This window comes from Plectrocnemia conspersa, unplaced genomic scaffold (assembly GCF_051122295.1).
Source record: "Plectrocnemia conspersa isolate PC_06_02 unplaced genomic scaffold, ASM5112229v1 ptg000008l, whole genome shotgun sequence".
Classification (NCBI taxonomy): Eukaryota; Metazoa; Arthropoda; class Insecta; order Trichoptera; family Polycentropodidae; genus Plectrocnemia; species Plectrocnemia conspersa.
The window spans coordinates 18,327,699-18,351,963 of record NW_028277172.1 but is presented as its reverse complement, the minus strand read 5'-3'; the positions used below and the strand labels follow the sequence as shown (position 1 = coordinate 18,351,963).

General features: G+C 32.1%; 3 protein-coding genes across 4 annotated transcripts in view; all 3 read right to left on the bottom strand.

Moving 5' to 3' along the window:
• Window positions 1-87: 87 nt before the first annotated feature.
• Window positions 88-7,134, bottom strand: LOC148233248 (uncharacterized). 2 transcript variants are annotated; one of them, XM_088190602.1, is made up of 14 exons: window positions 6,711-7,134; window positions 3,731-3,862; window positions 3,507-3,666; window positions 3,291-3,452; window positions 3,052-3,228; window positions 2,708-2,986; window positions 2,524-2,597; window positions 2,187-2,409; window positions 1,772-2,124; window positions 1,586-1,705; window positions 1,236-1,523; window positions 820-879; window positions 581-757; window positions 88-515 (listed from the first exon to the last, which is right to left on the bottom strand). In XM_088190602.1, exons 1-14 carry the CDS (start codon window positions 6,972-6,974, stop codon window positions 393-395), a joined length of 2,592 nt encoding a protein of 863 aa, XP_088046728.1. In that variant the 5' UTR covers window positions 6,975-7,134; the 3' UTR covers window positions 88-392. The 2 variants fall into 2 exon arrangements, with proteins under 2 accessions (XP_088046728.1, XP_088046729.1); XM_088190603.1 differs by lacking the exon at window positions 6,711-7,134 and having other exon boundaries at window positions 3,507-3,683; window positions 3,731-3,868.
• Window positions 7,135-9,375: 2,241 nt separating this feature from the next.
• LOC148233247 (uncharacterized) lies at window positions 9,376-12,740 on the bottom strand. Its single transcript, XM_088190604.1, has 5 exons — window positions 12,556-12,740; window positions 12,260-12,491; window positions 10,386-10,572; window positions 10,012-10,182; window positions 9,376-9,949 (listed from the first exon to the last, which is right to left on the bottom strand). The coding sequence occupies exons 1-5, from the start codon at window positions 12,611-12,613 to the stop codon at window positions 9,824-9,826; spliced, it is 774 nt and encodes a 257-aa protein (XP_088046730.1). The 5' UTR covers window positions 12,614-12,740; the 3' UTR covers window positions 9,376-9,823.
• Window positions 12,741-21,732: 8,992 nt separating this feature from the next.
• LOC148233246 (sodium/potassium/calcium exchanger Nckx30C-like) overlaps window positions 21,733-24,265 on the bottom strand; it is a 60,629-nt gene continuing 58,096 nt past the window's right edge. The window contains exon 6 of the mRNA XM_088189631.1: window positions 21,733-22,128. Within this exon, the coding sequence (XP_088045757.1) occupies window positions 21,888-22,128 (241 nt within the window). The 3' untranslated portion in view covers window positions 21,733-21,887. The remainder of the gene's footprint in view (window positions 22,129-24,265) is intronic.

Below are 24,265 nucleotides of genomic sequence, written 5' to 3'. Positions count from 1 at the left end.
TTCAAAGAGTGTTTTTCCTTAAATGAATCTTATTTTTAATATATTTATAACAACAATGGTGACAGAAAAAAAAACATATTTTGCCTCTAGTAACACCGAGAGTAATTTAATGTTTATTTTATCAAATATAAATAAAATTACAGCATTTTAATATATTATATTCTTATTTTACTCTGTCGTTAATGTATTATTTATGATTTATACATTACATTGACATAAAAATAATTATTAATTATATAATATACAATAATATTATTAAATGTACCCTGATCAGTCTCATTCGTTATCAAATAATTAAAAAATATTTTAATTTGTACACATATGACAAATAAATCCAGTAGATGCACTACCAACCATTTCACTACATAGAAAATACTATTGTTCGTATTTCTTCAAACATCCGGCGCTAGAGCCGGTTGAAGAGCCGTTTCAGGCTGCGAAGACGAATTATAACCTATTTCATGATAACGAACAGGATAAGTCAGTTGATTGCCTCTGTCCCACGAATACAATTCCTTCAAAAATAAATTTATCATTAGAATATACAATATAATAGCTATACTATGAATGTATCACTTACCTTATTGCGGTGATTATATCCAAGATATGTAGTACGACGAAAAGCATTCGAAAAAGGTAAGGACACTTCCAATAATTTATTATGATATAAATCGAGTGCTAAGCGAACTTTAGTGTTCCTTTCAGTAGCTGAATCTACTGCATATAATACACCGCAAACAATGAACATTTCACCCACCTGGAAATGTTACAATCAAGACCAATCTAATATTTTTTAATAGTTAATCTATTGTAACATACCTTATGGTGATTTATTGATATATTCCATATGTATTCCGGTTGTAAGTTTTCAGAATCAATCTGTAGTATAAAAAAGTTTGTTAATACAAATAAATCATATACTATTATATTGTAAATGTAGTATATATAATATTTTTTTTAAATTATTCTTTGATAAGTTACCTGCAATTATATGATAGTTAATTTTAATTAAAATAAAAATATTGACGAGCTTAATGTTTGCAGCATATGCAATTTTTTTTGTTATAGTGTGATATATAGATTTTTATATATGTTACAGTGAATGTGTATTTTTTAGTAAAATTATATTTTCACTAGTAGAAATATAATTTCACTTACTTTACGTTACGCTATTTGCCATACATATGCATTAAAAAATATTTGAGAATAGAATATCAAACGAATGAAAATCAAACCTTTGCGATGGCAGTGTTATTTGAGTTATCCATCGAATATATAACCCACAAGCCATTATCATCTGCGTTGAAATCCATGTAAGTATGACCCGTCGAATATAACGCTGTTGAAGAATGATTTTCAGTCGACGCTGGAGTCACAGATGTGGTTGATTGTGAAAATGGAAGTGCTGCACTTGGTAGTTCAAAAACACTGACCGTTCTACCACGGGACAGATCCAATCGACATATTTTTCTACCACCAGCATGATAATAGAAAGATCCGTTGTATACAATATGACCGTTACCCTAAAAGCAATTCAATAATATACTATAAACTCTACAATCAATCATAACACATGGATACTAACAACATAATCGCCGTCTAGTGTGTAAACTTTTGTATGTTCATTATTTTTAAAGGCTTTCTTATTGGAGAATTCATATAGATGTTTAGTGTCCAGTTCAAGCGTTGACCAAAATTTATCTCCCTGATTATAAACAATGTTATGAATACAATCTAATTAATTTATTTAAAAAATAATGGTAATATAAACCGTTGGTTCAGCAGTTATAACAGCATCCCTCATCCAAGAACCAAACATTTCTACAGAATCTCTATGATAAACTGGCTTTCCAATCGCATACAACACACAATCGGTGAGCCGTTTAGGATAACCACGATATATACGATCAGGCATTGTCAAAGTCTCAATGTGTAGTTTATCTACAAGATCTGCTAATGATAAAGCAGGATCTGAACATCTTGGACAAGTTGGACATGCAGGAACGACAGGACATATATCTTCTAATGTGACTAAATCAGGTGGTTTTTGTCCCCATTCGTTGATACCACTAGAACCAAAGCCTTTTTCAATAGGCGGAGGTGTGCCTAGATTTGGATCTTGTTCTAAAAAGACATAATAGTTGTTATAACATATACATTATAAATTAAATATGATTTTATATTACCATATATGGTGAAAATGCCTTTGGTGAGACCTAATTCGTTTTTGGCTATGCAATGGTATTGCCCAAAATCTGATGATACTAGCCTAGAGAGGCGAAGACGCATTATTGAACGGTATGTAGCTCCACCGCCTTGAAAATCTGGTTGAGCATTTCGGTCTTGACCTTCTATTAATCTACCATCACTGCGTTCCCAGTAACGAAGAGGCTCTGGATATGCTTCAACCTAAACAGTAGATTAGCAATACTGTAAGTCTGAAAGATGTCATGGCGGGTGCCGTCATAGCGTTGGTGTAATTAGTTATATCTAATAGATTAATGCAAAAGAAAAAAATCTGACCTCACATTCCAGTTGAATAGATGAACCATTCCTTGCACTCACTCTCTGATTATTAATACGTATGAGAGGCGAAACTGTAGAATAATTAAATAACTATTGTTTTAAATGCATAATATTTCAATTGTCTTAATTTGTCAAGTCATAACATTATTTATATATCACTATAAAACTAAACAAAGCTCACAGTGCACCTCGAGAAGAACGGTGCGATTTGCTTGTGGTGGAATCCCGTTGTGCGCAATGCAAGTGTAAGGTCCTGCGTGTAATCTTGATACTGTAGGAATCTCGAGAGAAGGTCCAGGAATTGAAGAAGCTCTCCATGCGCCATATCTTAAAGCTCCGCCAGAAGCCCCCGAAGAGCTTCCAGCAGACCATTGAACATTTGGAGTAGGTTGTCCAGTTGAACCACACCTCAATCTTACATTATCTCCTTCTTTAACGATGATCAACTCGCCATCTTTGCCTATATTTTATTATAATAAATAAAAGCTTACAAATTAATAATAAATATTTCAATCAATACAATACCTGCTATAGACGGTGGTATTAACAATTGATTCGTTGCGTTGTGTATCCAAGATGATATACCAGGCAATCCAGCAGAGCCATCAATTCCAGGTCTTCCAGCTCTACCTCTAGGCCCAGTCAAACCTTTAGGTCCTATTGGTCCTGGAGGACCTTGTGGTCCAAGAGAGCCGGATCTTCCTATGAAACATTTCAATATAAAGTTTCAGATGAGGAACACCATATTTATTAATTAAATCTACCATCAGTTCCATTTCGGCCATCAGCTCCATTAGTTCCATGTTTTCCGGGACTTCCAGGATTTCCATCCGCTCCACTTCTTCCGGGTACGCCATCTAAACCAGGTTCACCAGGAACACCATCTCGTCCATCTAAGCCAGGAAGACCAGGCCATCCCTGATCACCTATAAAATGCTTGAATTAAATAATGAATTGGAGCATATTGTATCACTCATTACCTCTAGGTCCAGGTGGTCCGACTGGACCAGGACCTCCTCTATTTCCAAGCGGTCCTCTTTCTCCCGGTTCTCCTCTAGGCCCTATAGAACCTGGAGGACCTGCAGCGCCAGGTGGACAATATTCTTGAGTCGCTTTACAGAACCCTTGTACAACTTGATACTGCATCAAATAAAATACTTTAAAATTGTAATATGTTTTCAGATATTGTTCTTAAAATTCTTACAGGTATTCTAGAGTAGCTTGTCAGCCAAACCCAAGAATCTCCACCCGGTGCAAGTTCTCCCTTCGCTTGCAGCTCTCCTCGAACTTTAGGGTTGAAAAACTCTACGTGTGGTCCAACTTGATTGTCTTCGACCTTTTAATTTGAAAGTTTTCTTGTATTTGATGTAGGATTCCGCGTAGGACATAAAGAGTATAATTCAGAAGCGATCTTTATTCACGATATCATTAAATACGATTGAATAATAGTTTAATGGACTCTGTGACAACCGCTGATGAAAAGAATGCGAACAAGAGGAACATAATGTTGTTATGACGAATAACAGAAAGTCATATTTTAGAATATTTATTTATATAAAATATATCCGCTATGTAATTAAAAAAATTATAGAAATGAGAAATTTTGAAGGCAAAATACTTTGTATTAAAAATTATTATGAAATATGCAACAATTTTGAAAGATTTTAAAGATAAGGTTGAACTACTTCATAGCTGTACCAGACGTTAAGAGAGAAGCGGCTGCTTTTTTTTTCAGTTTATAGCAATGGTCGAAGCAAACTTGAATTGAGCTCAGATATACTCTCGAGAGTATTTAGTGAAGTTCTTGGTGAAAATTATTAACAGAAGTGTTTTCTGAATGAAAGTGTCTGATGTAAGTTACATACGCGTTTACATGCACTGGTTGAAATAGAGGAGGTTCATTTGTTTTAATAACACTCGACGCGGGTGGAATTATATTTGTTATTTTATGCCGTCATTCTTATAATAAAGTTTTTGCATAAGCGCTATCGTTTAAGCAGTTAAATATTTATCAACACCACACTTTTCAATATAATAGTATTTTTTATATGTGTTAAGGTACTGAACGACCTTTTTATGGTCCTAATTTGCCTGAATCTCTGATCGTTACGTATGTCAGCATAACATATACATTTGTCGCAAATTGATTTATTACGCTTTTAACACTTATTTGCGAATTTTTAATTGTATCAGTCAATTAAAATATAGTTATTTTAGCTTTCTATCTGTTTTCATGGTTATTTTTGCATGTTATTGTTTTGCACATAAATGTCCGGAATAATCAATGTCCGCAAAAATCCTGTCCGGAAAGATCCGAGTATCATCACAATACATGTAATAAAAATAAACTTTGGGCGCATATTTGGGAATGACTTTCATCAGTGAATAACAGTAAAATCAGAGGGTAAAAATTGCATTGAATCTGTGTACATTTTTGATCACATCAACAATTTGTCATTCATGTTCATAAAGACTGCCTCCAAAAAATCCTAATCAATATTTATTTAACATTTAATTGTCTGTTTTTAGTTACAAATGTTATAAAAATAATCAGAATACTAACGATGGATAATTTGAAAAACATATAAATCGTTTTTTCACGAAGTGAACATATGAATTTATTGGATTTAAATAAAATTAATTACTTCAATAAACTTCCTAGTTAAAAATTTAACAAATCAAATATTTTCCTTAATATTCTTTTTTAATAAAATATTAAAAATATTTTTTTGTCCGGAATATCTATGTCCAAAATATTCAGTGTCAGCAAAAATCCTGTACGGAAAGTTTATGTACGCAAAAATCTGTCCGGAATAATTCTGTGCGGAAAAGTCTGAGCAAAAAATAATCAAAATACTAACAACGAATATTTTGAAAAACTGATAAAAACGTTTTTTACGAAGTAAACATTGGATTTAATTCAAATTGAAAAATTTTATTTCAATTTTTATGAAATTTAATATTAATAAAAATTGTCCGGAATAATCTACGTCCGAAATAATCAATGTCCGCAAAAATCCTGTCCAGAACAATCACTATCCGGAATAATTAGTGTCCGCAAAAATCAGTATCTGAAAAGTACCTGACCGCAAAAAATCTGTCTGCGAAATCGTGTCTAGATAATCCTGTCCGGAAAAATCCAAGCACCGAATAATCAAAATATTAACAACTGATATTTTGAAAAACTGATTAAACTTTTTTCATAAAGTAAAAATATAGATTCACTGGATTAAATTCAAGTTGCTACATTGAACTTTTTTTAATTTTATAGTTTAAATTCAACAATTCAAATGTGTACCTCAGTTTTTTTATATAATATTAAAAATATTATTTATCTGGAATATTTTAAATCTGAAATTATCAATGTCCGCAAATACCCTGTCCGGAAAAATCAGTGTCCGTAAAGTTCATGTCCGGAATAATCTTGTCCGGAAAAATCCGAGCACCATTTCATTACATATATATTTCTGTTAAAGTTGGAAGCGAAATGAGTATTTTTTAAGACATTTTATTTAATTGGAAAATGTGTAAAATGATCTTCCTCTTATTCAATAAATATAACTATTCAAAATAGACAATATTAACTATTTATAATACTAAATTGAAATCACATTGTAAATTAACAAAAAATAAAACAATATTAATATAAGCTTTCAAATGCTCTTAATATATAATAACTCTTGCAAAAAAATCTGACTCGTCTTTCGCTGATTTTTATGTTTAAAAGTGCTTGTTTTAATCAATGAAATTCTAACGAGGTCACATCTGATTTTTTTATAAACATTGGGTAATTGAGTTGAAGGGTTATCAGTTATCAACGTTTGCGACATTAGATATTATGGAAGATCGTTAGATGATGATGAATTGAAGAGCATGTCTACCGTATGATCTAAATATTTCGAACGTAGTGTAAACAAATGTAGTGAATAGTATTAATCGTATAAGATATGAGCTGTAATTAAGGAGTGGATAATAGGCGTTGATGTGGACAGAAATACATTTTTTTTTTAAATTTATATGATTCAATTTTTTGCCCATATCAATTGCAATATTGAGTTAGACATTCAAATAAAGTAGATTGAGATACATCAATGAACATTGTTTGAGATTTGTTGCGCCTAATTGGACGAATGTTGTGAATATGGTCGATTGGATTACGTTCAGTTATGAAATGCTTCGAGTACCTTGTCCGAAGATCTCTTGCGCCTGATTGGACAAACGTTGTCAATGTGTTCCAGAAGCCGTTGCTCCAAGTTTGCACACTCCTGCTTGGCGGCAGCTGCCGCCAGTCTGGGGACGAGAACTAGAACGACTATGGTGCACGCGCAAGAGCATAGGACTGCCACTGTTACGGCACGCCATTGTGAAGCGTCCATTCCACTAGTGCTAGTGCTAGCAGAATTCGAACGTCGCCACTGACGATCCTCCTCGCCGACGTGCGAACCCATTGTCGACCGATGATGCTACTACTGCATCAAATCAAACGCCACTTCCTTCTCTGCCGAGACTCGCGAGACGCAGGGCTGTGCTATATGTTCGTGTAATAAATTCGATTTTTAGCAAATTTCCATTCAAAAATAATTCTGAAACGAAATATCATACCACAAATATAAGACATGCTAGGACTATGGATTGCAATAATACCCGAATGTTCAATAACGGTTTTACTAAGAAAGAAAACAGTCAATAGTATTTTTCGTTACAAATATATTTGCAAAATGATTAAATTTTCGAGCGCTGTTATTAAAATTAAATATACGTGCAAATTTATTTGCACGTATAATTTAAGTGATTAAATACTCACGCCATCTTTGAATGGATTTATAATAAATTGAACCAGAATTTAAATTAAAAAAAAAACAAGGTGTCAAGAAGGGACAAGAAGAGCTACTAAATGAATTAAACAAACAACAAATGACTGTATATAAACAAGTTTAAAAATAACAAAAAATATATTATTTTTTAATCACTTTGAAATGCTCTCGCTATGTGCGCTGGCGTTGCGAATTTATACTCTTTCTCCACATCCATAGGAATGAAACAATATAAAAAATAAATTAAAGTTTTTCTCGCATTTCATGAAATATTGCTACTGTTGTAGGCTTCCGTCGTTTTTCGGACAACGGGGAATATTATTATTATTAGGTAAGTTAATGCGTTTAAAAAAAACATATCGTCGTCGATTTGTTTAAAGCTCTGGTGATAATGTTAATAAATGCTCTATATAAATAGTAAATTAAAACAAAGGTCGTTTACGAACCCTTGAAGGAAATTGTCATGTTATAACACTTAAAGGCCGGACGTAAACAATGACAGTCAGATACGAAAATTTCAAAGTGTCTATAACAATTTATCACTATACAATGTATTGTGATCGAAATAAATGCATTGTTTTGCTTCAATAATATTTAATTTTCTTTGAGATTTTTGCGTGTCCACTGAGAAGCCACCACAGTGATTTTGTAGAGGGGCTCACATTATAATTACAGTAAAATGTGTATTATAAAAAGGCTTGACACTGCTACTTCTACTACTACTGTCACTGCAAATATAACTTTGTATCGTCCTAGAGAATCGCGATCGCGTCCATTATTCCTGTACGTCAGCGCTTAATAACGCTCCTATTGCACAAACCATCAGAAGGATGTTTTGGCGAACTAAAAAAAAAGATTGGATCTATTTTATGTGAGGACCATAATTGTTTTTTTAATTTTTATTTGTATTATATGAAGCATTGGGAAAATCTAAAAAAATAAATAAAACGTTAGACTTCACTTGTCATAATCAACTTGGACTTTCGCAGCATTCGACAACGCCGCCCGATAATGACACCAGTATTGAATCTGCATAATGCGATACATAATAATTTACATAGGAATTAAAATATATTTCAAACAGATCAGACGCAATCAAAAATTTAAATTTTACAGTGAAGTTCAAATAAAGGCAGTTTTTATTTTTCTGTAATAATTAAAAATAAAATTATTATTTATCAATTATCTATTCTTTATAAAAATATCACATTTAAGTAGTTTTATTAAAATACATACAGAAATTAAATTCAAACTGTTTTATAGTGTTTTTTAATCAGTTATGATATTCTGCGAGATTTATGGAATGACTATTGTTGAGATACGACACACTTCACATCATTAGTTGTTTTATAAAATGTTATTTAAACTACAATATTTAATTATTATAACGCACTTTTTTCATCAACTCTTTGGTGACTGAAATCTAATATATCGGCATTTGCATTATTAGCAACAATTGCCAATAATGTAATTGATTGTTAATGAACTGTAGTGCTTTAAAGGTATATAACATTTCGTAGTATTAAAAGACTTGGGTTACTATTTAGCTTCCGGTTTAGGGACTCGCCCGTTTGCGTCGGCGTAGAGGTATGCGCTCTTGATTAACGATCAATAGCTCGAAATCCCGTGCTGTTAGTAAGGCAATACTGAGAATATAAATCGACATTAAAAACGAAAAAGCTGTGTTATGTTTTTGTAGATTTTAGTGTCAACCTGGCTTTGCCAATCGATCAAATTTCTGGATGGTCGTTTTAATTTTTTTTTATTAATTATTAAATGTTTTTTTTAGATTTTAATCTTCATTGCATATTCATTATTATTCCAAATGTAATATTTATTTATTTCGAATTTTTGCACTGAAATTAATTTAAATGTTTAATATAAATTAATAAAAATGTTTACACAACCCTATTGAATAATATAAGTTAGCGAATAATATAAACCAAATATGAATAGCCCTTTTGTTGACATACTTGATACTCGTCAGTTGTTACATTGCTTACATATTGTAGGACAAGACTTAATAAATCAATAATTTATATTGTTCAAATATAATATTTATTTGATAAATTGAAGATGAACATGCACAAATAAAAATTTCAGACATATCAAACTTTTGGCATACTCCTCATAGTAAGTAATCTATTTTTAATATAGATAATCAAACATACGTCAAGAATAATATAATCAATAGATAAACAATCAAATACATATATTACTCAACAACAATTAACATATATTTATATACTTTTTATTATCCATGTGATAATTTTATTATCAATATAATGTATAATATATTTTTGAACATCGTTCATTAAATCATGGACCCTGAGGCAATATTTTCTTAGAATTATATTTTTAAAATTCCTTTTTGCGATTACGTAATATATCTTTTTTCTTCAAATATATATTTTAGTAAATTAATATAGTTAAGGCTTTTGAAACAAAGCTTAAATACTGATAATATGATTTTTTTATATAATTTAAAATATCGGCGGTCTTGGTCTCTGCAATAGTCTGTATAAGAAAACTATTGCAAATGCACAAGCGGCAGCAACGAGGGCAGCTTCAGCTCCTGCTACAGCAGGTCCAGCTCCGACCACTTCTCCCTGTAAAAACGATGCAGATCGTAGCACAAAATATTTTCTTAAAACACTATTATGCTGCATACCCATCCACCGTGTCGTGCTACCCAAGGTGTGGCGCATTCTGCAATGTGTCTGGCTGCCCAATGAGTCAATCTGCAAAAGTTTGAACGCGCGCCACTCCTCAAGGCTAAAGCTGATAGATCACTTAAGAAGTAGAATAATGCCAAAACTCTTTCCCGACTTGCTCCACCTTCCTATTTAATTAAAAGCAAAGTATATTAAAGCTATTATAGGAGAGTCGCGATTGCGTCCCTTGTTCCTTATTGTTGTGACCGAAAAAACGAGCTCGTCATACATAACATTGCTTTTTCTATTATTCTAATCATGTGTAATTATATATTTTGAGCTGTGTAACATAATAAATAGCTTGTCTTCCTTTTTAATTTATTTAACATACCTGAAATAGCGTTTGGAGTATGTGCTGAAATGCGGGATAATCCAGGGCAGCAATTTGCACTGAAGCAGCACGAACTCGCAAAGCAGCCCGTTGAGGAGAATGGGCAAACTGTCTTGCAGCTCTAGCAAGTGCTTGAGTTTCCAACCAGCCTCGCCACCAACCCCCGCCATCTCTTTCAGCCGCGGGACTGAATTATAAATAAAACTTTAAAAGCAACTCAAAAGACATTGAAGTTATTTTTGATTTTGAACAATATAGAATATTTAATTAAATTTTATAAAGCTTAAGAATTAATTAAAATATTCTTAACATCGAACAACCAATCCCAAGATATACATTTAAGAACTTTATTTTGTCTGTTTATAATTAGTGATGAATTTTAGCAGCAGGTTATTTTTTTGCACTGAAGAAATAGATTACTCAACTTATGTATTACTGCTGGATTAGGAACTGGGACGATATTTTTTTATTATATTTGAGTAAAAGCCTTTTTCAATAGTAATATAGTAACATACTTAATAATATGTAGCACAAACGGGTCTTCATTGAAAAAGGCAGTGAAAGCGTTAAAAACGCCGTAAATAAACATTAAGTTTTATGCTCATTTAGTTTAAGTACAATAGTTTTTAACTCTATTTATATCATAACTAAGTTATCTACAACCTGTTTAACATTTCAATGAATTCAAGTGTATTCTGAAAACTTTTTTTTACATTTTTTTATATTACTAATTATATCATTTTTATATATCATAAACAACAATGGTCCTAATTTGGATCCTTGTGGTACACCGTGAGATATTATTTTCTCTTTGGAATAAGCTTAATTTATTTTAACTTTCTATTTTTTTTTTAAATTATCATACAATCTTAAATTATAACAAAAATATGATACTTTTGAATTAAGAGGAATTAAAAAACAAAAAAATAGCAAATGTTTTGATTTATCTTGATACATACTATGTTAAAATTATTTTATCAGTGGTTTTCTATATGTGGGTCGCCTTAGATCAAAATTAAAATCAATATATTTGTTTTATTTTTAGTTTAAAAAATATTTAAAAAGAAAGTCAATATTTTGAAATTTAATATTAATAAAATTAAAAAATGCTGGTTTTGAGGAGTATGCGAGCCAGTGGCGTAGCTATAGGGGGGGCGGAGGGGGCGGGCCACCCCAGGCGGCACTTGCTTGGGGGCGGCATATTCGCGATGGTTCGGCGGCATATTTGCCTAGTGTGGTTCTTAACACTGAATAAACTAAAATTTATGTAAATCTACGAATAGCAAGAGCTTAACAATAATAAATTTATTATTTTAAGAAATGCTGATTTTATGACTCTGCAAAAAAATGTATGGGGGGCGGCAATTTTAAGGATTGCTAGCTACGTCACTGATGCGAGCTATGCGATCCACAGATTGAAAACCACTGATAAAATTATTTTAACATATGTATTAAGACAAGTCAAAACATTTAATATTTTTTTGTGTTTTTTAATTAATTTTAATTCAAAAGTTATCATATTTCAAGCGGTTAAAAAGATACGTTACTCGAATGTTAACACGCGTATATGTAAAAGAAAAACTGATTACACGCGTTGTTGTAATACACAAAGACTTACACAATTGTTTTAAAGTTTTTTTATATATTTAGTAATTATTAATTTCAAAATAAATATGAACGAATACCTTTAGAATAGCATAACAAACACTCGAAATATATTTGGTACTAAATATTGGAAAATTCGATTATTTCTATTATTTATCCCGTTAGAAATAGAAAAGTTGTGAAAACAGTTTTCTTTAAGCCGACGATATTTAGTCAGTTAATTTATTAGTTAAATGAAACATCGTTGAAATTCCCGGTTAGAAACCTACCTCAAAGGCAATAGGGCGCACGCCGGAGGCCGTAACTTATCACTCCTTAATCCTTTAATCAAATGGTATCTATAAAGGCGAATGCCACTGGCAGCACCGGGAGTCGCCCCGTCTTCCATGGCGCCCAGAGCAAGCGCCCAGTGACCGTTACATCCCCTTTCTTCGTCGACGGAAATCTGACGGCGCAACGGAGCGCGCTCTCCCCTTTCTTCGAGCGATAGGACGCTGCATACTAAAACAAGATATTGTTACAAATATATGTTTTTATGAATTTATTTTGGTCATGCGGTACTGACCACGAGCTGAGATATCTTGAGCAGGGCGTAGTGGTGGTATTTGCGGCGGGGGCCACATGGCGGCTGAGCCCCTGGCCCCTGGCCCTGCCGAGGGCCCCCGCTACGCGCAAGCGCCTCCACTACACAGCTCCCAATGTGTACGTATCGAAACTGACTAGGTCTTGGACTAAATTCGATCGAAAGGTGACCATTAGCACAAGTTATAAAAAATATCAAGATCTTGGACAGTGGCGTAGCAAAAATATTCGGAAATATTTTTTATTGCTTTATTTTTATTTTTCTCTCCTCTAATTTTCGTCATTTAGAATTATATTTGAATTTATTTAGTTAACCTTTGTAAATAAAAAGACAAATGAAGCTCATTAATATATTTTACTTACTAATCATTACCATTTTATTTTATAGGTATCTGCTCAGACACTCTTTTAATCTTAAGCGTGTTAATCTCATTATTCTTGAAATTAGAGAAATATGACGTGAGAGGAATTTTAGTAAACATTCACTTCTTTTGGATTATTACGGTGTATTCGTTGTTGTTGTGCTTTGGTCCACTGCCAAACATTTAAGATCGAAAAAGCGTAGTCCGTAAGATAAAAACTAGTAACCCAAAGGTCTTGGGTTTGAAAAATACGAAAGATGTTTCGGTGCTGAGAACATCACTATGTATCGCAACCTAAAAAAAAATAATAATACATATTTTGAAGTAAGTTTCATAACAAATTATTTACCGGTATGCAATGTGTTAGCATATTTCACACGCCGTGCGTCTTATTTGCGAAAGTTAGAACCAAAACATTTTTTTTAAACCATCATAACTTTTTAACGTCACATTTAAAATACAGCTTCGTAATGATCATTTTTTATATTCTAAATGGTAAAATCAATAAACGTCAAACTGTGGATCGCGTACCAATAAAATAAAAAATAAATTTATGTTTAGAATCACCATATATTTTATAAATAAAAACGATACAGATTATTAGAAAATGATGATGAAATACTTTTATCTATTTTTAAAATAACAAATATCAAACTCTGTGACCTTTACAATAATTTATTTATTTTTAACCCTTTACGGTCGATTTACGCGACGATATTTGCACGACCGTTGCCAGCGATATATCGTTACATGTTTTGATCCAAATTTCTTATGCATCATATCAATAACAATGATCTACTTCAGTGACTCCCAACCGGTGGAATGCGTAGGTATTGGCATTAAACCTCATATTACGGATTAATGAATACGTTCGAAGGCAGTAAGTAATAAAAAACTAAGGACGTTATTTTGGGCAATTTGCCCTTAAAAATGCATGTCATTTAATTAAATACTATGAATATTAATGAAAGCGTAATATTAAAAAAACAACTATGTGCTGACTGGCCAACTTTCCCCCCCCCCCCTCCTCCGGAATAATCTGATTCTGAACCAGAAATTCTCGGGCTATCACTCAAAGAAAAGTCTCGAATCTATCCCGAAAATATGTCATATTAGAGAAATTATATCGGAATACAGTTTACCGGTAATATATATTTTTACTAGTGAAAATATAATTTATTTAATAGGTGCTTAATTCTTCTCTTATTAAATTTAGGTGTATCAATATTTATTATTTTTTATTATTACGTAACAACATGAAACACACACAACACAGTATTTGAGGAAAATAAACAAAAAGATCAAAGGTTTAATACGTCTCAACCTGACAAAATTAGTGAATCAACTGATGCAGAAATGTCAGAAACATTGCATTTGAGAATATATCTAGTTACATTTTTGCCGATGAAGCACATGTGTTTCGCCAGTACCTACCAGATACTGGGTCGTAAAACTCACAGACCTTTTCTAAATAGTAATACAATTTTTAAAATTTACTTGTTGCCGTTTTATTTTATTTTGAGGTAAGTAATAATTTGACTGGATACTTATTAGCGAGCCGGATCCGGCCCACGAGCCTTAGTATAGACTATATCTGCCTGGGTTTTAGAATAAAGTGATTCCGAAAAGCACAACACAGGAGGTTAGTGATTGTGGCACGATGCGGACGAAAACCGTGTTGCTGGTCCACTAGCGCCTGCCGATAGTGATACTGAATAATTATATCAAACAGCTTGTAAATGTTTATGAGATGTTGTAATTGTGTATGAAAGTCATCATGACGCATTGGGACAACCTATCAGATTTTTATTTAAATAGAATACGGGATATGGGAGCTAGGTAAAATAATACACGTATTAATTTTGGTTATATTTTTATAATATTGTCGGCAAAATGGATAACATGCCAGAGCGGCACAACTTCAGGCGGCGCAGTGGCACCAACGGCGGAAAGCCGAAGCTGCGCGCACTCGCTTCGCCAAAACGCAACATTTTCAGCCAGAACCTAACCGCTCCAAAGGGGATCACCGTCGTTTGCAACTAAATTCATGTTTTTTTCTCATTCACGTTAACAATTAATAAGAAAATATACTAATATTAAATATAATATCTTTTAAAATTATACAATGCTAAATAGTCAACAGTATATAATTAATAATAATAAATAGGACGTCTACGTATTTTTTTTAAAACAAATTCATTGAAACGCTATCACATCATTTTTTGTCAATTAGATTGCAATGCGAGATAAACATTTTTCATATTATTTAAAAAAAGTCAACATTTTTTAATAATCATCATGGTAATGATATTAATTAAATTTAATATTGCAATGTATAAGTATAATATCCCATCGGGGATTATAAGATAGAAGTTTTTTCTTTTAAATTATCAGCTTATAATATGAAGAGAGTTCAAAACTAGCGCTCGACCGCATGGTAGCATTTTGTTCGGTACAACAATACAAACAATTAATTAAACACATGATATGTTTCAATTTTGCTTAAATGAAATGCAATCGGAAGACCTGCCCTAATTAATATTTTGTATATATATATATTATATATTTAATATAACAATACATATTATATTTGCCCTTGTATTTAATCGATTATCTTTTGTACTTCACATTTTCTTTTAATCGCACCATTATTTATAATGCGTATTTAATACATATTATCACATATGAATGCATCTTGGATGCTTAATATAATATATATATAAAAAGTCGTGCTGAAATTTCGACCCGACTTTACATATACATAATACATTTTTTTTATAACGAGCACCATAGTAAATAAATATCAAATCAGCCCATAAACTAGTGCATATTATAGAATAATGCAATGACATATTTTATAAATAAACAATTTTAATCACTGTTAAAAAATAATATCGCATACACACTAATGTTAAATATACAAAACCCTCAAAACATTTTTATGGGCTTTAAAATAAACACAACACCAATTAAACTGCATAGAGAACATGTTTTTAACATCAATGTTTTTTTTATTATCCAAAACAACATCAAAAGAGAATGTGTTAAAGATTAAAGTAAGACATAACATACCGTTAATAAAAATATCATTAGCACGATTTTCAATTAAGCTGAAATTGAACAATTATAAATTTATGGAAGCTATGTTTATTTTATATTTAATTATCAACTTTAAATATTTCATAAATTAGATACTTCTAAAGTACGCATAAATCAATAGGCTGATTTAATTTAACACAATCTGCACAGCTCAACGAATATGGAATAAAAATATATAAAGCAACACAAAATTCGTTGAGGTCTGTGTTTATACATATATACATATATGCATATTTATATAAATGTATTTTAATTTGATACAATATAAGAAAATCATATAATTCCGAACATAATGCTACCATTTCGACTTTCGCGTCAAGATTATATAAATATAATTATAATAAAATAATATTTGAGACAATATATAATATATAATAATAATACCATACTGCAGACAACTTACTGGATAATTAATAGTAGAAAGAGTAGATATATGTATATATGTTATTTTTATGATTGCATGCAATATAATTTAAGAAAAAGACATTACCAATCATGATATGAAAACACTACAATTTGCAACCGGGTACGATATACATATGTATATTATGTCATATAATATTAGATATACATAGTATTTTTTTATTAGAGATTATACAGCTTGTGCTACAATGAATTGTGCCTCATTTTTTCGATTACATTTAACTATATATTCGTAATGTGTATAAAAAATATTAAAAAATACACGGATCGAAAGATGCGAATCTAACTATTTACTTTATATTTTTATTATTATTTTTTTCATATATGAACTTTCGTCTATGAACTCTTTTTTAAATTTATTGATTCATAACTTAATCAAGCTTTTTTATAATATTTATCATATTTCGGTATAAGCGTAGATCTAGCGTAGATCAAATGTATAATATTGTATATGTATATGTACGAATGTGTGTTTATATTTATGTACATCTGATTCTACCGCTGATTAAGTATCATATACTATTAGACCAATAATCTTTATTATGAAATACATAAATTCAAACACACATTAATACATCGTCTTTAATCTAAATCGATTGAAAATTAATAATCTCTCGTTTTTCTACATAAAAAGACTCTAATTTGATTCGTTATCACTTATCACAAAACATATTATGAGTCGGTTGTAGACGCCAAAGTCGTTTTGTAAGACTCTATTATAATATAATATATAAATACATACATATTGATAAACGATAATTAAATAAAATATATAATAAGCGGCTGATTCCAGTAATATACCGAGCGACAATGTTCAAAATGTATTTTTTTCATTATATACATACATATATATCTTTATATACATACATATTTGTTTTGAACAATTTGGTCACTTCAGATCAGCCTTTCTATACATTTAACATATTGTATATGAATATATTATTATGATTTTCTTCATTTATATACACATAAATATTTTTTCAAACAATCAACACCGATACAATTTCTTCAGATAAATGGCAATAAAGGTAAAAAATTTATATATCATATTTTCTTCATCTATTTTATGTGTTTAGCACCTCTAATAAATTATTACTATTAAAATAAAAAATCATTTTCTTTTTTCACGAACAACCTGTTTTTCAGTTCGATCCAATCGAACTACGCAGACACCATTTTGATTATATTTTTATATATGATTTACATCATATTGCATAAGAATATGAATGCACAACTATTTAATAATAACGCATTATTGCAACATAAGAATTTACACTTTTTATCTCACATGTGTGTACAGGCGCGTACGGTGAGATACATTTCCTTTTGCTCGCTCGCTCGCGTGTTCAGCGACGAGAGCGAGTGAGAAGAAGTGGGCGTGCGGAGCTCATGTAACGCAGCCCTTATCTCGTCACATAACACGCGAGCGAGCGAAATGGAATGTATCTCACCGTACGCGCCTGATCTGTATATATGTATGATATATATATAAACACACATATATACATACACATTGCATTTAGAATATAATAAGATTTTTGAAGAAAGAGAAAGGTTTAATATATTGTAAGTCGATTTATGAGAGTAAAATAGTCGATAGAAAGTATGCCTTAAAATAAAGGGGGCATAGAGAGGATAAATTTGATTTTATTAGGTCATTTTTTAATTTTAATAAAAAATTAAAATAAAGTTTGCCTGTGTACTGACTTAATCTTTGCTTGTTTTAGACTTATTTTGGAGATACTCAGGATTTCACTATCGTATACTTTCCCCAATTTTTCCGATCTTTAGATTGTATTTATTGATATCGGAATAGATCAACAGTTTATTTACAAAGAGGCACAGTTCAATTTTTTTTTATAGAGAGAAGGAAGCTAAAGCACTATGAATGTAGTTTGAAATAAGCATTTTCTTAAGTAAAATGCTTCTAAGCAATCATAATTTTTACCGTATTATTTATAAGCGTTCGTTTACTATAATTAATATATAATTTAAGCATATGGACGATGAAATAATGAACCATGGACAATCCGCGATATCCATTTGCAGTTGAACTATTGTGACAAAAATGCCATATAATAAATGTAAAAAAATATTTTATTGTATTCGGTTATAACGTGTAAAATGACACAAACAGCACACATCGATCCCTCAGTTTTAAAGGCAGATAATGTTATTTATCTCGCATCAAAATTGAGGCAACGATATTATGTCGAGCTTTTGAAGCGTATTACTATAATGTTCATATGGTTTTGTATATATATATATTATAATATAGTCTGCAAAATATGAATATTAACAGTATGTATGTAAATATATATGTATATACATATCCCTATTAACAATTAACTATCATCTGTGTCACATATTAAAACATACGCTTCTAGATCATCAATGATCACAACACAAATGCTCTCCGTATATATGTGTACATATAATAATTTGTATCGATCTGTGCCGTGTATCAGAGTCGATCATCATGATTCATATATATATATATATGATAGATATATATATATATATTTTAAATATTTTTAATATACATACATATATATATATTTTTTCATCACTTTTTAAAACTAACAAATTGACCAGAAAAACGGAGGTTATACGAGTTATTCATTATAATTAATAATGTCTTAAAAATACAATTTGTCGTTAGTGATTGCAGTCCTGCGATTTAGTACATATCATATTATCTTATATAATTGTACGTATTTTTTGTTCATATGGGTGTAAACACAGACTTTTCCTATTCCACTCAAAGATCAATCGTAGATCAGTAACGAATTTTCTCAATGAAAAACACTACTTTTAAAATTCAATATTTATCATGAATCAACTGTATTTCAATTATATTTAATCATATAATATCCATGTAAACAAAACCTAAGTTTGTTATTAGATAAATTAACAATCAACTTAGTTCTGCGAATAACAACGTGATATTATGCTGCTTGTGATCAAAATAACCGGTGCTTATCTGACGGGGAGTAAAAGAAGCTGTTTGATTCAATTTTTTTTTAATTTTTTTTAATTTTTTAAACATTTCTTGTGCGTTGATTTATTTAATGTACGACAGAAGCGCTTTGTGCGTTTTTGCACCTAAAACAAACCGCCAATTGTTGCCCGTGTAGTAAAAACATGTAAGTGTCGTGAAAAATCGAGAGGGGGAAAGAAACAACTATGTTTTATACGGCACTTCGTGTCAATCGAAATATATAGATAAGTGGTCAACGCAGCAGTAGATTAATACTATCTAAAGAATTTCTATATATACATATCATATAAATATATATATTTATAAACATAAATACATAGGGCTATCGTATTTCATGGACCTTAACCGGGACACTATATGCTCTGTTTTTTTTTAGTTAATAAAAAATCAGCCCTATGTATATTATCATAGATTTCGTGGTGTCTTAGGTCTACGTAAAAAATAAAAAATATTGTGCGACTCGATTGTGGGCCATGAAATGAAACAAAGCGTGAGGCGGTACCTGAACAAGGCCACTCCCGGGGCGAACCTGAAAATAAATCTACTCCAGCTCTGATCATACAGTCTACCAAATGTTTACTAAACTCTGAAACTACGACTGTATATAAAATATAAAAATATCAGTATGAAACGGGTGCCGCGGGAGGGGGTTCACCATCCAACGAATCTCATCATCGAACACATTTTCTATACGCAATAACCTTAATCTCATATAACATCTCTAGTAACAAACTAGTCATGTCTCAAATAAATTCATATATATTTATTATTATGTGTGCCGGACGCCCCGCATTCGGTCGCGATTACACGAATGACGCGGGATCGAACGCGGACCGTCCAGCAGTCTAAAGGCGCTCGCAGAGCGAAGCAGCGAGTGGTAGTGTAGGCGGGAGCGATACGCTACCGCTCGACGCTTCGCTCTGCGAGCGACTTGAATACGTACACATTTGGGTTGCCAGACGTCCCGCGTTTATATATTATATTATTATTATTATTATATCGTATGTATAATAAAAGTTTATACATACTTATGTATATAAGTAATAAAACAATTTCATTTCTCTAGATAACAATGTACTACCTAATTCAATTCATTTTTATTTAATATTATATAATATATTAAATCGATTTAATAGAGAAGAATGGGTAAACTTTTTTTCGTTCGGTTAAGAAGAAATGCAAAAGATATTATATCCTTCACAACCTACTCGTTAACGTTGATATTATAAGTCGTTCGGCTAGAAAGAAACCCGAAGCCTATTTATAATGTCCGATACTAACGTCCGCCTTCGCCAATCTGACGCGTTCGCTCTTCAAACTCATCAAATCATAGTTTATTGTACAATAATATATATTCGATGTTTTTTTAATCTTCAAATCTAATGCATTTCCGCTATATTTCAGCACGAACGCGTCAGATTGCCGACTGACAATATTTACAATATGTTCCATTCAGTGCCTATTTTTACATATAAACGTATGCCTTATCTGTTCGATCTCTTTGGCGTACCTTTAAAAATTACACACGTACGACCGATCGATCAGATGCGATTTTAAACGTTCGTACTGCTGCAAAATTACGTGTTCACGCGAGGAGTAATTTGTTATATTCATGTTTTTGATTACCCCCCTTTAAATCGCCGGCGTGCACGCTAGCGTTCGCGAACACGTCAAAGTGCCAATGCTTATGTCAACTGGCAACATTCAAACGGAGAGGCGTCACTCAAAAAAGCGATCGGTCGTACGTGATTCATTTTTTAACACTGCTAAAATAAACACAACTCTGTTTTAAAGCGATTGTACACATAAACTCAAAATGTTATATTGCTTCTAACAAAAATACGATTCAGTTACAATTTCAATAAATAAACAATAATCTGAACCATATTGTTGTTAATAGCAATATTAAGAAACGGTAATAGTACGGAGTAAAACAATAATATAAGCATATTTTAATTTTTCGTAAACAATCAAAGGATAATTTTCGTTAAAACAGATGCTTGACAGTTAGTACTGCGGTATTACGTTGCATAATGTAACACGCTCATTCTCAATAAGAAAATATATATATTTTTTTGCACAATCGAATTAAAACGAGTCAACCGTTGCGTGCGGTACGCCAGCGAGCGATCGACCCAACAACATTCCGAAATGCTGCTCATTTCCATGGCGGCGAGTAACAGCTAAATCACAAATAATGATATGTCCCTCTTTCGGCGTTGCACAAGATGGCGGCGGCCCACCGCGTCGTGAAGGAAATAATCGGAATAATAGATTTTCGATTTTCTAATTTTATTACATTAACTCCCGTGGAGACCTTAACTTGTAAAAACGTTTATTGCTTAAATGGCCGGCGGGCGAATATACAAAAAACAGAAACAAACAGGTACATAATGTGATCTCTCGCACGTTGGAAAACGGGGCGCGAGGCTACACCGGACAGACCAGCACGTCGTACTCGAAGCACAGGCTGACGGCCACGAACGCGAAGTACAGCAAGAACATGGTGAAGCCCAGCCCCTTGTTCATCCTCCAATGGAAGCAGGCGATAGACAGGATCACAAACAACAACATCATGAAAAGGATGGCTATGCTGCACACCATCCCATGGGAGCTCACTTCCACGGGCTCGCCGTAAATGATTCCGTACAGCAGCCAAGGCACCGGCAATCTGAAATGAAACGTAAAATTATGTTAGAACTAGAATAAAGAAAAATTTAGGTACAGGTCGGTTTTATTCCGGCCACTTATAATGAAGCGAATTGGCACATGCACATAAGTAATATTAACTTGTTTTGTTAAAAAAAATGTTTTGACATGTATTTGTACTTATTAGGAGGACCGAAAAGTGATCGAAAAAATATAATCAGTTTGTGTTGAGACACGATCTAGTCAACGCGTATGTTTTATTGAGGTTAAGTGAGGGATCTTATTTTTGAAACTCGCGTTAATGACTGTGACCAAAAATGATTATTCATCAACAATTGAGAGAAACAAGACAATTAGTGTAAAGGATGGGACCACACGACTAGAAAGAAGGTCACATAAATAACATGCAAGAATTCTCCGGTGCGTTCACAGTATATTTCTTTGTTACGAAACGGTCACGCGAAACAATATATCACCGGAAGACAAAAAGCACTGTAAGGCCACAATATTACCGTTGCACAATTCGACCTCTGAGATGTCCATCAAGCAAATATCACTTTCTAAAGGCATATACATATTTCGTTGTTCTAAGAAGCGAGTGCAACGATTGTCTGGATGATCACTGCATAAGTGTGATTTGTCAGCAAGCTTTTCAGCCCTGAATATTTAAGGTTGGTCCCTAATGAGGAAACCGCAGACACTCGCAGATTCGCTCGTCCTACAGCGCGCCCCCACCGACACGCGAAGATACGGCCTGAGACTCCCGAACACGGTCATTGCAGCAAGAAAAACTGACCTCCAGACACTGTCATTGCCACCTACAATACCCCTGAGGATCTTCCATAGACATCATCCATACACCAGCTTCTCCACCATATATGTAATATAATATAATAAAATTCTCACTAATTTCCACCTGCGTCTTACTGTCTACGAAGTCACACCCTTTAGGATTATCATTTTTTCACTGCCAGAGGAAGAAATGTCAAAGCCAACCATTGTTTTTGAAGGCAAAAGCATTAAAAATATCGCCGATACATACAGAGATACATGTATGTCATGCCCAAAACGGTTTTATCATTAAAGTCCAAATGCATCTATGTCATGCCTAATATTTTTTGGGTTACCATTATTAGTTCATATTTTGGTAGAATAGTTATAGTCTTTCGTATGAGCAATTAAAGGCAAATTATCAAATTTTCTACAGCATTATTTTTAATACCATGAAGTGATTTTAAAATTGACAGTTGTGAAACGTCAATTTTTCGAACCTAATGACAGTTTTAAAACTAATTATAGTTTTAGAACTTTTATTAAGTCAAGTCCAAAATACAAACTAAGCCAACTCATTTCAAAAATAAGCGGAAGAATAACTACAGACAGACTTCGCATTTCACATATTGTTCAATAGTTTGTCTGCACTTGAATATTACACTATATTTTAAAAATATGATCCTTACCGATATTATTATGGACTTCTAAATTAAAAGGGCTGCTTAAATTATTTTCGAACCGATTTTTGGTCAATAGAAGAGCGCAAAAACAATTATCACTACTCAGAAGTCAAAAATTCACGTCAAAAGCAATAAAATTGTGTTGGTGCCGTCGCAGTGGGAACTAAATTTACCCTTTAACTAGTCATATTTTTTTGTAATATATTATACAAAATCAGCAACTATCACATTTACTACAATAAATAAGGACATAATCAACACTTGCCAAATCTTATATGTGAAATGGATTCGTAGAAAGCAAACCTCAGTTTGACCCACATTTTAACTGCGTAGTTGTTATGAAACATGTACATAACCTTTATTGATATTTTTTAATCTACAAATATTTTAAATGAGTTTTATAAAGAAAATACGTTACTAAACAACATTCCATCGTTATAGCATTTTTTACGTCAAATCTTCTAAATTTCTGCTTTAGTTTGTTTACTATTATTACACTGTTCTTGAAAATTATAATAAAAATGTAGTGACTCTTGGGAGGTCAATTAATGTCTTCGCTTCGAAAAAGTATTTTTTTTTCGAGAACTTTTGCAAGCCCTAAGGACACATGATATGTGTTAGACAATGCATAATCTGACTGCCTGAAAGTCGCTGCTAAAATCAATATTTGTCTGAATTGACTATTAGAGCACGACTTTAAATATG